Below are 15,640 nucleotides of genomic sequence, written 5' to 3'. Positions count from 1 at the left end.
TACCACCAGGTTGAAAACAATCATTCCCCATATTTCATTAAGGGTCCAATTCTCTCAGGTGTTGAGGGCACTCAGGGCCAGATAGGCACCTAATGGGAATGTCAAAAGTGCCTAAGTGATTCAATAGGAGTTAAGTACCTAACCTGCTAAAGCGGCAAAGAGTCCTATATAGTGCCACAGGACTCTTTGACAGGTTTCAGAGTAGCAGCCGTGTTAGTCTGTATCCGCAAAAAGCATATGCTCAAATAAATTTGTTAGTCTCTAAGGTGCCACAAGTACTCCTGTTCTTTTTGCGGATACAGACTAACACAGCTGCTACTCTGAAACCTGTCAAAGAGTCCTGTGGCACCATATAGACTAACAGACGTATTGGAGCATAAGCTTTCGTGGGTGAATATCCACTTCGTCGGATGCATGTAGTGGAAATTTCCAGAGGCAGGTATAAATATGCAAGCAAGAATCTGGCTGGGATAACGAGGTTAGTTCAATCAGGGAGGATGAGGCCCTCTTCTAGAAGCTGAGGTGTGAACCCCGAGGGAGGAGAAATTGCTTTTGTAGTTGGCTAGCCATTCACAGTCTTTGTTTAATCCTGAGCTGATGGTGTCAAATTTGCAAATGAACTGCTGTGCAGTATGTAGATAGCAATGGATTTTTCATCTTCAGTCCATTTGGTATGATGTCCATCCATTTGCATTTGGAAAGGAAGATGATATCTGTCTGTACTTATGCAAGTTTCTTCATGAGGTTGATGGATTTCCACTCCATACGGCTAAATGTAGTGCCTTGCACGGTGTCAAGTATCAGAGGGGTAGCCATGTTAGTCTGGATCTGTAAAAGCTTTTACAGACCCAGACTAACATGGCTACCCCTCTGATACTTAACCTGCTAAGGACACTTAAAAAACCCACGACATGCTTATTAGCATCTTTAGACACCTAAAGATCTGTAAAAATCTGGCCCTCCATGCCTTACAGGATCATGCTCTATTTGTAAAAGAAAGATGGTACTCACGTGCCTCTAAAATGGTATACAGTAGATTAACTAATAGTTTTGAGTGCTTGGAGATCCTTGAGTGGAAAGGACCAGCATTAGGTAACTATTCAAATGGCATTAGATACAGAGCTAGCATGTGACTATATACAAACCTCAAAGACCTAGATCATGCAATTAAAGCACTTACCTAAAAAGAGCAAAGGTCAGCGTGGTGCCAAAACAGCACACTAAGTACTGGAGATAGGTATGCATGAAATCAATTGTAAAGCCAGTGTTCTACAGTTCACATTTTCTATACCATCTTTCTTTGTCTCCAGTACAGGCAGACATTTCTAAGGGGGCAGAGATAGGCACTCAGATACTATGGTGATGAGGAACATATAAGTAGGGTGACCATATGTCCCCTTTTGGCCAGGACAGTGCCTTTTTTAAGCCCGGTCCCGGCCGTCCTGACTTTTTTGGAAAAAGTAAGCATTTGTCTCGTTTGGTCTTGCCAATTTGATCAGTTGGCAAGAACAAACGCAACAAATGCACACTTGTGTCAAAAAAGTGGGGTGTGGAGGAATGTGTGTGTGGGGGGCAAGTGGCGATGCTAGCCTGGTGCAGGGAGTGGGAGGCAGGGCGTTGCCGGGGGGCAAGCAGGGCTCAAGCAAGCAGTGACACCAGCCCCATATGGGTAGTGGGAGGGCAGGACTTGGGTGAATGGCTCAGGCCCCGTGGGCAGTGGAGGGAGGCTTGGGTGAGTGGCTCCAGCCAGCCCCTTGGTGGAGAGGGGTGGGGGGTGCTTGGGCCACACCTGCACGGTGTCCCGTTTTCCTTTCGGACGTATAAGTAACTTGAATGACAGATAGATAGATAAATGGTAATTTGAGTTACTTGTTTGAGAAGTACCCTTTAACTCTAAATTTCCTGGGTTTCTAACAGTTGTTTTTGTTTTTTATTCAACTAGTATTTTTAAGAGGTGATATGCTCTGAAGCCACACATATGTCCCTGCAACCTTAACTTCACCTTTTGTTGTGTGTGTATAGGAATTGTATATGCCATGGCAGAGAGAAGAATACAAAAGGACAGAGTGATCTGAACTCAGCAGGGATAGCTGAGGGGGAAACCGCCCCTTCCAGTGTGGGACAAGGGGGTTCTGGGAGGGAGAGGGACAGAGACAGTCCCTCCCAGTGTGGACACTGGAGTTCCAAACTGTTATATAGTGGATTGTTATATGACAGTTTAGGACAGACCACCCACTAAAACAGAACAGAGATGGTAGAAACGTGTGTAAGTGTTCAAGGGTTGTTGGATCTATAGCCATTAAATCTGGTTGCTGTGGGTTTGTGCTGTTGTCTGTGCATATGTGTGATCAGAGCTGTAGAGTCTGTGTTCACAGAAAAGTAGCCTCTGTGTGTACAAGCTGTGTGGTGGGTTCGGCAGGAATGTTCAGAGGGTTGTGTGTGTGTGTGTGTGTGTTTCTTAGGAGGTTTGTGTATCGATAACATGCAGTTGCATAATTTACAAGCAGTTGGAAGCACAGCACCCAGAACAAGAGAAGCCAGGAAGCTCAGTTACCATCAGACCTGTTCAAAACCATTTCTACCAAGTGTGCAAGTGCAGTGTTAGCCAGAGGCCCTGTGCTAACAACCGTGTTGCCAAGGTCACTGGTGGCCACCAGGAAAGTTCTCTGCTGTGTAGAAGCTGTCACTGCCCAGCTCCTCCTCCTCCTCCTCCATTTCCAGCTGCTTGTTCATCATGGACTGCACCTGGGGAGAAGAAGAAAATGGTCAAGTCACTCTCCAATGCCATAACACTGGAGCCCAGAGATAGCACCACAACTGCTTCTGCCAGCTCTGAAAACTGAAGTACAGGACAAGGCTTGGGTCCCCTTCAAAACCAGTGGGGACTGTCTCCCAGGGAGAGGGGAGTGATGAAAGGGATCCTCTTTCTGCCCTTCCTTCTCTTCTGTCTTTACTATAATCCCCTCCTATACCGTGTTGTGCGCCCCCCCATTCTCTCCCCATCCCCACTGTCTCTCACTCCACAAGCTTTTAGTTCTCTGTATTTTAAAACCCTCCCATTGCCGATAGATCTTTCTCTGTCCATGATCCTCCCCTCACAATTCCAGAGACTGTCTTGAAGGACCTATATACCGCACTGTCTCCTTCCCTTCCACACAATGACTCTACTCTCCAGCCTTGTTTCCCCAACCTGCCATGTCCTGCCCCTTTAAAACACACTCAGACCCTGTCATCCAGGGCATTCTTCCCCTGTCCTATCCTCCTCCTTCCAAGTGCCAAGACTCATAGCAAGAGGAATATTCATCGCTTCACTGCGGCTCCGGCCTGCTCAGCCACAATTGGATTCTGCTGCAGACCTAGAAGTCAGGCTCAGTGTGTCCCCCAAAAGACTCCATACCTGCAGCAACATGAACTGCAAGGGGTCATCGGGCTTCTCATACACCAAGTTTTCAGTGATCTCCTGAGAAAGAAAGTGAGAGCATTTTTAGATTCCCCTGCTGAAGGCGGGTAATAGATTCAAGGATGCAGAAAGTTCTGCTGAGGGCAGAGATGCCCAGTCTTTTGGGATGAGATTACTGAGTATTTGGGATGTGGTACTGGATGTATGAAAAAATAAAGAGGTGTGAGCAAGTAACGGAGAACTTGTAAATACTGGTATTGATAGAAACAGGTACAGGAACATTTGGAAAATGCGAACAAATACAAATGAGCTAGACTGGACAATATGTCATGGGAATTGGATGCTAAGTTTACTCAACCACTGGCAATTATGGTTCAGAACCCATGGAAAATGCTGGAGGCGCTAAGGATTGGAATAAAGCTAATAGGTTACTGGTCTGCTGAAAAGGAAAGAAGAGTGATCCAGGCAATTACCACCCCGTAAGTCTAACTTCTGTTCCTGGATTTTAATATTTGTTCTATTATTTTTAGCTGTAAACAATTTGGAGCACAACAGGACCATGAGCAATAATGCAGGACCTGGGCTGATAAAGACAAGAAAAAAAAAAGCCAGCTTCCCTTCCTCTGCAGGTAGCCAAAGGAGATGAAGAACCCGCCCACTCCCCTCTCAAAAACACTCACTGCCTTCCCTCCCAGGAGCCAGGGGAAGAAGGATACTCTCCCTCCTGGTTCAGTAGGGGCTGGGGGCACCAAAGAAAGAAAGGCTAGACTTGTGGCGAAGGTTCTGGACTGTGACTTAAGAGACTTCAATTCAATTTGTGCTTCTTCCCCTGTGACCCTGGGCATGTCACATAGACTTGTTGTACCTCAGTTCCCCATCTGTAACATGGATTTAATAGGTTTCAGAGTAGCAGCCGTGTTAGTCTGTATCCACATAAAGACATCAGACAGACAGCCCTCCAACCTGAAGCAAATACTCTCCAGCAACCACACAACAAAAACACTAACCCAGGAACCTATCCTTGCAACAAAGCCCGATGCCAACTCTGTCCACATATTTATTCAAGTGACACCATCATAGGCCCTAATCGCATTAGCCACGCCATCAGGGGCTCGTTCACCTGCACATCTACCAACGTGATATATGCCATCATGTGCCAGCAATGCCCCTCTGCCATGTACATTGGCCAAACCAGACAGTGTCTACGCAAAAGAATAAATGGACACAAATCTGACTTCAGGAATTATAACATTCAAAAACCGGTAGGAGAACACTTCAACCTCTCTGGCCACTCAGTAAAAGACTTAAGGGTGGCAATTCTGCAACAGAAAAGCTTCAAAAACAGACTCCAAGGAGAAACTGCTGAGCTTGAATTAATATGCAGACTAGATACCATTAACTTGGGTTTGACTGGGAGTGGCTGGGTCATTACACATATTGAATCTATTTCCCCGTGTTCAGTATTCTCACATTTTCTTGTCAACTGTCTAAATGGGCCATCTTGATTATCACTACAAAAGGTTTTTTTTCTCCTGCTGATAATAGCTCATCTTAATTAATTAGTCTCTTACAGTTTGCATGGCAACTTCCACTTTCTGTGTATGTATATATCTATATATATATATATCTATATCTTCTTACTATATGTTCCATTCTATGCATCCGATGAAGTGGGCTGTAGCCCACGAAAGCTTTGTGCTCTAATAAATGTGTTAGTCTCTAAGGTGCCACAAGTACTCCTGTTCTTTTTATGGATTTAATAATACTTTATTTCTCCTACCCTTTGACAGTACCTGCCCTAAATCTAGATAGACAATCACAGGACAAGGCCTGATCTTGTCTTGGCCCTCCAGGTACTACTGGAGTAATAAATAATAGATTCTCCATAAAAGTACTTTCAAATGGCTTCAGTACAGGGATTTTGGGGGGGAATGAGAAAGGAGGATGGAGAAACAGAATCCTCCTTTCCTCTCATTTGTGTTGTGACATCAATATAGAGTCTCCATTCTGGTCAATTGTACATAAGCCATTTGCAGGAATGGAAATGGAGAGCACCAAGGATGTGCTGCCCCCAGCTCCACTAACTGCATACAGCATATATGCCCCCCGCCCGCCCTTCCTCCACACTTTGCTTGGATATGGCCCTGCTGCTTGGGGATGGGAATGCCTGTCAGATACATTTCTTCTTTTGTCCCCATTCTCTTCCCCTTCCTGCATGCAGTCACCAGAAGATGATGTAATGCGGCATCATCAAATAGGATCATGACCTGGGGTGACAGCCCCTTGGCTGGTCAAGTTCCCTCCCTTATTTAGATCTGCTTTAACCACTGGAAATGATCAGCCTTCCAATTTCTATGGTTTGGCCATGAGCCAATATGAGGCAAGGAGCGGAGGGAGCTGCTCTGGGCCCAGGCTAGCCTGAACACTTCTCCCTCCTGAAGGCTGCTGTGTCATACCTTCTGTTTGCTTTTGTTTTGTTGCATAGTTTTGCTTTATCCTCTTTGGTGATTCTTTGTAAGTGTTACACAAATAAAATTCTTTTCTGCTTTAAAAAAAAAAAAAAGGAGCGGAGGGAGCCTGTGGACAGACATTTGACTCAGTACAATATTGACAAGCTAACTTTAGGTTCTGTTTCTCAAGTGAGTCACTGGGAGAAGAAGAGGAGATGGAAAGGAAAAGTTCACCTGAAATATCTGCAGAATGTTATGTTTCTCCATGTACATAAGGGAAACTTCAAAGGGGTCTTCATACACCATAGGCTTTTCAACTTCTGGTGATTTGACCACTGCTGCTGATTCAGCCACAGGTGCTTTCACTACAGTCTCTGCTGGTTCAGCCACAGGTGCTTTGACCACAGTTGTTGGCAATTCAGCCACAGAAGATTCGGCCACAGACCCTGGCAATTCATCTGTAGGTGACTGGTCCACTGATGTCGGCAATTCGACTACAGGTGACTGGTCCCCAGGTGACTCAATCACTGCTGCTGGTGATTCAACAGGCTCCTGCACTTCAGTCATTCCTACTTCTTCAGGCTCAGGCTAAAACATTTAACACATTTAAAAAATATTTTAAATGCATAGACTTGTGCACTAGACACATTACGTTACTACACCCTTTTATATGAGAGTGGGATGAGGTCCAGGATTCCTTTGTAGCTATAGCTCCTACAGCAAGGGCTCCTCCACCATTTGCTCTAGCACATATTTCTGGGACAGGCTGGCACTGGCGTAGGCTTCATCTCTTTCTAGTATGACTGAAAAGGGGAATATGAATTTTCTATTCCTCATATAAGAGATGCTACTTTCTGGGTGAGATCCTGGCTTCATAGAAGTCAATGAATGACAAAACTCTCATTGACTTCCATAGGGCCAGGATTTCAGTCTCTTTCTTTTCCATCTCAGAAAGAAGTTGAAGCAACACATGGCTCTGCAATCCTACCTTCTCTAAGAAGTATCTATTTTTAAAACTCAACAGCAAATAAGAATATCCAGAGCTGAGAGCTTATACAAAACAGTGCTTTTCATCCTTAGATGGCAGTGTGCTTCAGCGGGGGCTAGAGTCCTGGGGCGGGACTCAGGAGACCCAAGTTCTGCTCACTACTCTGGGTGACTGGAGGCAAGTCACTTGACCTTTCCCTGTCTCAGTTACCCTACTGGTAAAATGGGGATGATGATATTGACCTGCCTTGTTCAGTACTTTCAGCTCTATAGACAATAAGGGCTAGGTATTATGACAATGAGTGAATACCACTCTGCCCATTTGACAGCGGGGAGGGAAACAAATGAACAGAGAGCAATGATGTGTCCAAATTACACACACAGCCAGTCAGTGTGACAGGCTGATAGCTGGTAGCTTGGCTCCGTGGTGCGGTTTTGGGATTTGCATTTTATCAGACAGACATTGTGCGGGGTGAGAGTCAGTGTTGTATAAAGGAGGCAGTGGGTGTGGGTGTGTGTGTGTGTGTGAGGAAGGGGGGGTGATAGGTTGGGCAATGCGGGGGGGGCAGTGTGTGAGGAGAAGTAGAGGGGGCAGCAGGTGTGTGTGTGTCGGGGGTGTGTGTGTCTGGGTGTGTGTGTGAGGGGTGATAGGTTGGGCAATGCGGGGGGGGGCAGTGTGTGGGGAGATGTAGAGGGGGCAGCGGGGGTGTGTGTGTCTGGGGGGTGATAGGTGGGGCAATGCGGGGGGGCAGTGTGTGCGTGTGTGGGGAGATGTAGAGGGGGCACTGGGGGGCAATGCCAGGGGACACGGTGTGAGATGTGGGGGCGCAGGGGCTGCGGGAGGGCATTATATGGGGGGGAGGCGTAACCCGGCGGGGTCTCACCTGCCCCGGCCCCTCCATCCCGGAGCAGAAGCGCGTTTCATCGCCCAGCCGTCCCGGCCTTTTCTGTCTCTCGGCGCCCACCGTATGGTGGGGGCGGGGGGAGAGAGGGGAGAGACGCTAGCAGCGATCGCCATGGGAACTGCAGACCTCTAGCTCCGCCCCCTTTGTCCGCGGGGAGCTGGGGCGGGGCCGAAGCTCGGAGAGGTCACGTGGCTGCCCGGCCTTACGGCTCCTGCCGACCATCTCGGATTCGGGCGGAAGGGGCCTGCGTTCTAGGGCTGGGCGGACACGTGCTGCAAGGGCTGGGCTCGTGCCGCCGCCGGGCGTGGGCAGCCCTGCGCGGCCGGCGGCTGCAGCGTCCCCCCGCAGGGGGCGGGGCCCTGCCATGGGTGTGGAGCGCGCTGGCTGCGGGAGAGGAGTTGGGGCGTGGCGGGACGCTGGCGGGCGCGTGGGGGTTTGGCCGTCGGCGCCCTCGAGACCAGGCGGCGGCGGCCAGGGGCTGTGCGCGCGCGCCGGGCGCGTGGGGGCTGGGGTGGTTCTGGTCTGCGCGGGCCCCCTGCAGGAGGTGGGCAGCGGGAGAGCTGGGGCAGTGCTGCGGGGCGGGCTGGCTCGGGCACCGAGCCCGGCCTTATCCACGGCGCTGTTGGTGTAGAGTTGCTGTCTGGTGTGCTCCCTGGCACCTGAGGCTCCGCCGGTCCTGCTGGCTGTGCGGGTGGTACTTTCTGCACGGGACGCGCCCGCCGGTGAGAGAGAGCACCGTACAATGATGCTGTTGTGTGCACACGTTAACTGTGGCCCTGGGGCTCCTGCGAGGCTGGCCATATTTCCCGAAAGTGAGAACAGTGACGATGCAAGGTGACTTGGGCCGGCCCCGTGCAGGGCTGGCCCGAGCTGCCTATTGTCGCCGCTGGCCGAGTTGCTCGGCGTCCCTGCTTGTCGCTTACCCTGCTCCGTAGGACTGACGATGGCCCAAGCCGCCTGGCGTCCTCGCTCGCCCGAGCCGTCTCGCCTCGCCCGAGACCTGCTCCAAGCCCAGGCCCTGCCACATGGGGCTCGAGCCACCATCACAGACATCACAACTTTTTAGGCCAAACTGGGCGTTCGTCCCGTTTGCTCTTGCCGAACGTTCCTCCGCGTCACCATAGGGCAAGAGCAAACGGGACAAATGCCCAGTTTGGCCAACAAAGTTGTGCCGTCTGGGACAGAGCTCAAAAAGGAGACTGTCCTGGCCAAAATGGGAGGAGGTGTGGGCACCCTAGTTCCTGCCAAAGTGCCCCTTTGTTCGCTCACACATCTCATGCACTTCTTTGGGAATTTCAAGCAATTTAGCGGGTCGAGACCTCTCACCTCCTTTGTGCTTCAGTACTGTTTTCCCCCTCAATTCTATTGCAAAACTGTAGGGGCAGCTCTCTGTATCCTGTGGGTTATTAACTAGGATAGCTCTGCTCTGATCCGCATCTCAGGTAATACTGCGTGGAGAACAGCTTCATTTAGTGAATCAGATATGCCTGCATAAATCCAAAGCAACTCCGCTGCCTCCAGATTCATAGTATTGTGTCCAAGAGCACAACTTGGCTCACTATCTTCACTGTGAATATTTCTCTAGATATTTTTAATTTTATTGTGGACACTAGAGGGCAACGCAAAACCAAAATACTTTACAGTGCAACCCTCAAGGAAATGGTAGAGCCATCTTTTAGGACTAAATTCTATCTATTAATCCAACCGGGTTCCTATAATAGTACCCCTCATCGTAGTATCTGAGCACCTCTGAGTATTAAAAAATATGATGATCTCTTTTTCCACCCCTTCTTTGCCAGCGAGTGGAAGTTTGGATTCCTTTATTTTTTGTAGTATTAGTTCTTTATTAATATTTTTGTCTAAGAACAGTGGGAGTATTGGTGTGGCTGAGGGATCTATTGTGGAAGAGCTTGGGTAAAGGGCTGGGCTTTGCATTTAGTGCTGACTGTGGTGATCATTCTTTTTTCATCTGGCAGTGTGTTTGGTAGTCTTGATCTAGCTTCTGTGAAGGTTCAATCTCCTGCATTTATGGGCCTTCCACATTGTTGGCATTCTTGTTGTTTCAGACACAGTCCCTGCCCTGAAAAGTTCCTGTGAAGAGGTAGAAAACATACAATCAATGAAGTGAGCTGTAGCTCACGAAAGCTCATGCTCAAATAAATTGGTTAGTCTCTAAGGTGCCACAAGTACTCCTTTTCTTTTAAATTGACTATCAGCATCATTAGATGCATGCATCACGGTGACAATGGGTCTTGAGGAGAGAGTTGAAGGGGCAGAATGTGGGGGCTCTTACAGATCAAGATAGGGGATTCTTCTCTGTGTACGGCAGTGTGGAAGAAAGCACAAAGGTGTTTGTAAGAGAATTGGGCAAATGAGAGGTTGAGGTTAGCATCACTAGTGGAGAGGGTAGGGGATGCAAAGCAATATGATATGTATACAGGTATAAATTATATAGTGCACATTTATGTGAAAGAGAGAGTCTCTCTCATATATCTCTTCCCCTGCTATACAATCCGTGACAGTTAGCTCATTGCTCTATGAACCTCTTCAGATGGCACAAATAAACAGATTGCCAATTTCTCCCAAAGAACAGATGAAATGAATGGAGATAAAAGCTGTGCTGTGTTACCACAGTAAACAGCCTTCTGAAGTAGTTCAGTTCGTACTCCAGTGTGACAGAGGTGGGATTGGAATACAAGAGGCTGAAGGAGTAGCTGCTGGGAGAAAGGGAAAGACCCAGGACTTATAAAGCATGTTTAACTGAGAAACAGAAGTTAAATTCCATGCAGTGATGTTTATGTGTGTTTTCATATGAGACTGTTGACTTTTTATTTTTTTTTTAAGCTGTAATTGTTTCAAAATATTGCCTCACATCTGCTCAGCACTGCAGACCACCGAGAGTCTGTCACCACACAGCTCTGCTGTCTGCACTGGCTCCATGGGGAATACTAGTTCAAATTCCAGATCCTCCTCTCCAAAATTCTTCCAAGCAATGGTCTAGGTTACATAAGGGACTCTCACACTGTGTGATCATGACTGCCATGTTCCACTGGAACAATGGCACTGTGTCCAGGAGATAAAGCATTTTCGATAACAGGCCCATGAATCTGAAACTCGCTCCTGGAAGACATCAGGGTGAGCATGAACCTAAGCACCTTCAGAGCAAAAGCAAACCCCACACCTTCAGCTGAGCCTTCTCTCAATAAACCCACCAAAGTCACATTTAAAAAGCAAACAAGCAAGTCAAGGTCCTTACAGAATGAGGGGAACAGACACAGAACAAGCTTCTTGATTTTAGTTTAATAAATTTATAAGACACTTTGGCTGGAATTGCCAAGTGATTTAGGTGCCCAGCTTGTATTGAATTTGGGTGCCTAACTTCTTTAGTCTTCTTTGAAAATCCCATCCTCCAGATACTGTGATAAAGGGTACAGTATAAGAATCTACACAGATAGGTAATCTTAAAATCCAAGGTCTCACTTGCTCTACATAGATGCTACAGATCCATTTGTGCTTTTATTTTTTAAAAAAAGTTTCTAACCCTTTTGGTTGCAAAGGAAACCTGACAAATGCAATTTGCTGCCTTGCTTTCAGTCTGCAGAGGAGGAAAGAGCCTGAAACAACAGAGTTGTGAGAGGTGTGAAACGTTTGCCTTTGTTGCAATAGGACATTCACTCTGAAACCTTAAGCTGAGAAGATAGAGTATTTTTACTCTACAACAACAAATAAAAAAGAAACCAAAACTAGTGCCCCAACTCTCAGGTAAAGTCTACATTAGAAAAGCTACAGCAGGAGAGTTCAGTGCAGACACTGCAGCGATGAAAGGTGTTCTTCTGTCATTGTAGTAAATCCACTTCTCTGAGAGGTGATAGCTAGGTCGATGGAAGAAATCTTCTGTTGACTGAGTGCTGTTTACATGGTTGGCTTAACTACGTCTTTCAGGGGTGTGAATATTGCACACTCGTGAGTGACCTACCTGGCTTGACCTAACTTTCTAGTGTAGACCAGCGCTCAGAGCCCAGGTCTTCAGGCTCATGGGGCTTGTGCTAAGGTGCTGAAAATAGTAGTGTGTAGACATTCCTGCTCAGGCTCGGAAACCCAGTGAATGGTGTGGTTTTCAGAGCCTGAGCTTCAGTCTGAGCTGGAAGGTCTACACAGCTATTTATAGCACCATAGCTTGAGCCCTGCGAGCCCAAGTCTGTCAACCCAGGCTCTGAGACTCACTGCTGCGGGTTTTTTTTGCAGTGTAGATGTACTCATAGTTGCCCTCATTGTTAACTATTTCTATGATAATGATCATTTTTGTAATAAAAATGAAGATAATATCTGAGTCACATGGCATGGGGTAGTATCTACAGCAGTTACTACCATTACCGTTTTAGCTGAAATATGCAGCTACTCTGGATTTGTGGGTGGATTGGGCAACTGTGGATGGCGCATACCAGCACTATTTCCTCCACAATACGACTCCAGTGTCGGACTCATTGGGTGCAATTTCACCCTCCACCCTCTGTTGCGCAGTCCTGAGCAGAACTCTACCACCTGTTGGCCTCAAGCAGAGCCCAGACTCTGGTAAATCCTGAGCCCCATGTGACACTTTTAGCATGTCTCTTCAACTCAACCTCATTGGTAAATAACAGATCTCTCCATTTGCAATGTTATGTCTCCTGCAGAGATCTGGCTGCTGGGTGTGGAAAGCTAGGATTTTGTACAAGGAAGCACAATGAATTACTCCATTAAATATATATCACTGCTATGTTAATTCTTTCAAGAGAACAGATTACAAAAAACAGAAGATGCATTTTAAATGCATTAAAATTCTAAGTAAAATAATGTCTTAAATACAATGGTCATGTTACATAAATCATATGGCTTTTCTACTCAGGCACTCAGAAAGCAAAACTGTATTATTATACTATTATTTATATCATACCATATGCTAGGTCTGGAACTTAAACACTTTGAAAGAGATAAGAAAACACCAGCTGCAAATCAGCAACACTCTCCTTTATTGTGTCCCTACGGAGTCACGGTGTAGCCATGCCCATCCTTCCCACTATTAAGTTGAAACTTAAATAGATTGTCAAAGAAATCAGATAACCTGTCTCAGGGAACACTTCTTTAACAGCTGCACTATAGATCTGCTGCTGGTTTTGTCCTCTCTGAGTACTAAGTCACTGCTAGCATTTGTCCTTGTGTGATCACACAGTTGTTATTTAGACAAGTTGGTTGATTTATTTATTATGATCATACTGGCTAGCAAAGTAGCCCCCTTTCTGGCGAGCAAATTATGAACAAACTGCTCCCTAGTTGCTTTGAAAGTATTTGTTACTTGTAAGTATTCAATGAAGAATTTGAACAAATAATTTTCACAAATTGTTTTCTTTGAGTCTCCCTTATTTTTGTTGATTTAGTGAGATGTACACAACACAAACACAAGACATGCCCATCCCAAACTCCAGATACCCTTTACAAAACTGAACATTCATAATATTGACTTTTAAAAATGACATTAAATCACGTATATCCACTTACAGTACTACACAATCTGAGTCCGATCCAGCCTGAAAACATTCTGAGCCCAGGGGGGCATTAAAAACCCTAACCAGCCCTGATTCCAGCCCTTCTCAAATACTGGATTACGAATGAGTGACTTTGCAGTGTGTCTCTAGAAAGTCAGTGAGAAAAGTAAGAGGAAGGATGGTCCAATGGGCACTAGCTTAGGACTTGCGAGACCTGTCTTCAAATCCCGGCTCTACCCCAGACTTCTTGTGTGACTTAGGCGCAGATTCTAAAAGTTCTTTGGGTCCCTCTGTCCCATTGGACTCATAAGCATAGGGCTGGGTCTGACGGTGTATTCTCCCATACCTTTTGTAGTATGTTTGCCCACAAAACACACCCCTAAGGTTGCAAGCATATATCATTTGGGTACCTAGCTCCATTGAGTTTAATGGGAGTGAGGTGCCTAAATGCCTTTGTGGATCTGGGCCTTAATTCCTCTGTTTCCCAACTTCCTGACCTCACAGGGGTGTTGGAAGGATACAAATGTTACACTTTGTGAGGTGCTTAGGTACTATGGTGGTGCTTCAATATAAAGTACTATAGACAGATACCAATGCTGAGCTCCTGAAGGGAGAAAGAGACTGCCCTTGGGTTAGAGATGGGGGAAATTCAAGGGGGAAGAGAATACAGCTGAAGCCAGGGAGAGGGGAAGGAAAGATTTAGGTCAGGGATGTTACCACATGTGAGATCCCCTAGTAGGCTGGTTCTGAACAGTGTTCCTGAGGCATGCTGCACCCTTGAGCTTTTGAAAGGCTGTAACACGTAAGAACACGATTAAAACAATATTGTCATGGGGGCTGGGGCAGGGGGTTGCACTGAATTGTTAAGTTTTCATACATTGGTGTGACTGTTTATTTTTTGGGGGCAGATGGGGCCTGAGCATGAGTTTGGGGAGAAACCCAACTGTTCCGTCAGGCAGAAAAATATCGACTTGCAGTGTCCATTCCAACTCTTCCCACAAGAGAGCAGCAGAGGCTCAAAACTGCAGGGTTGGGTCTGACAATGTAGCGTCACATAGTTTTTATAGTGAGATTACGCCACAAACAATCTTTGCTAGGGTTGCAAGCAGATATTGTTCCTTTCAAGAACATTGGTGTGAACAAATAAGCAGAAAACTAGAAAGAAAGTCAGGAAATGCATACCTAAACTAGACAAAAACACCCCAACCTTCCAAGTGTAGGAATGTGCAGAAGAGGCACTCAAACTACCTGAGCTCTGACCTTTGAGCAGTGCCAGCCTCCCAGTTACCCCACTTTGCATGTAGAGTATCAAAAATGGGTGCCTCCAAATATGGCTTCTGCAGTCAAAGAAACTCCTCCAGCCCACGTCATTGGGAATGTTTTTTGATGAATTCCATGAACTTTTTTGGATGGAGAAGGTTGGGAAGCCCTAATAGTTCCCCTTGCCCTCTCCTTCTGCACCCCTGAGCAACTCTTGAGCATCCCCTCACCCCACAGAAAGGTCTGTGTTGTGGTACAGTATTGTGTGACATATGTGCATCATCACCCCTTGATTCCCTTCTGCCTTAGTCCTGCAATACCCAGTCTGTGCTTGGGAGTGCAGATTCCGTTGATCTCACAATAGCTAACCAGAGCCAATGTTCCCTAGCAACATTACTAAAGAAGATGTTAATAACTTTTGTGTTTTCAAATTAATTAAGTAAATGTTGGTCCTGGGAACTAGATCTCAGCTAGAGGAGGCCAGTAAAAGTAGGTTTTATCTTTCTTTCTTTCTTTCTTTCTTTCTTTCTTTTGCTACAAAGTGGGGGTGGGGAAATTAGACTTTTAACAGCTCCCCACCCCCCAAGATGATAAAACTAATGAGTCCTACGGCTAATTCACTTCAAATTTTCTGGAAAAATTCAACCTTGGCCTCAGACTTAACTTACCAGTTTTGAGGCCCCTCTGACTTTTACTGTGGATTTTATGGGGGGGAGTCATAACTGGCTTTATACTGGAAATGCAGCTGCAACTTAACTATGGAGCAACTGCTGTCATTCCATATATTTTCCACTCTTGTTTTCAAAGTCCAAAGCAATGAGGCTTTTATGTTTTCCTTCATGAGACTGCCATGGACCCAAACACATGTCAGATGGTGTGATGTAGAGGGTCTTGAAGGGACAGTTTACTCAGTTGCCACCACAACTCTTCCCACCCATTCTTTACAGCAACAGAAGGAACAGGAGGGGGCCTTTGCAGTGTTCTCCCTTGTTGCCTTTGGTGGACTTTCCCGCCATAAACTCACCATCAGTTCCTGGTGTTTGAATTAAAATAACAATGGGAAGAGGAGTCTAATTTGAAATCCCTGAAGAACAAAGACCCCTGATGGAGTTCAGG

General features: G+C 46.4%; 1 protein-coding gene across 1 annotated transcript; it reads right to left on the bottom strand.

Annotated features, from left to right (window-relative positions):
* Window positions 1-391: 391 nt before the first annotated feature.
* Window positions 392-7,871, bottom strand: TEX55 (testis expressed 55). Its single transcript, XM_074947440.1, has 4 exons — window positions 7,722-7,871; window positions 6,085-6,438; window positions 3,398-3,460; window positions 392-2,745 (listed from the first exon to the last, which is right to left on the bottom strand). The coding sequence occupies exons 1-4, from the start codon at window positions 7,737-7,739 to the stop codon at window positions 2,641-2,643; spliced, it is 540 nt and encodes a 179-aa protein (XP_074803541.1). The 5' UTR covers window positions 7,740-7,871; the 3' UTR covers window positions 392-2,640.
* Between the last annotated feature and the right edge of the window lie 7,769 nt (window positions 7,872-15,640).

Source organism: Natator depressus, chromosome 1 (genome assembly GCF_965152275.1).
Source record: "Natator depressus isolate rNatDep1 chromosome 1, rNatDep2.hap1, whole genome shotgun sequence".
In the NCBI taxonomy this organism is placed as follows: Eukaryota; Metazoa; Chordata; order Testudines; family Cheloniidae; genus Natator; species Natator depressus.
The sequence above is the reverse complement of the archived record's forward strand: the minus strand, read 5'-3'. Positions and strand labels throughout refer to the sequence as shown.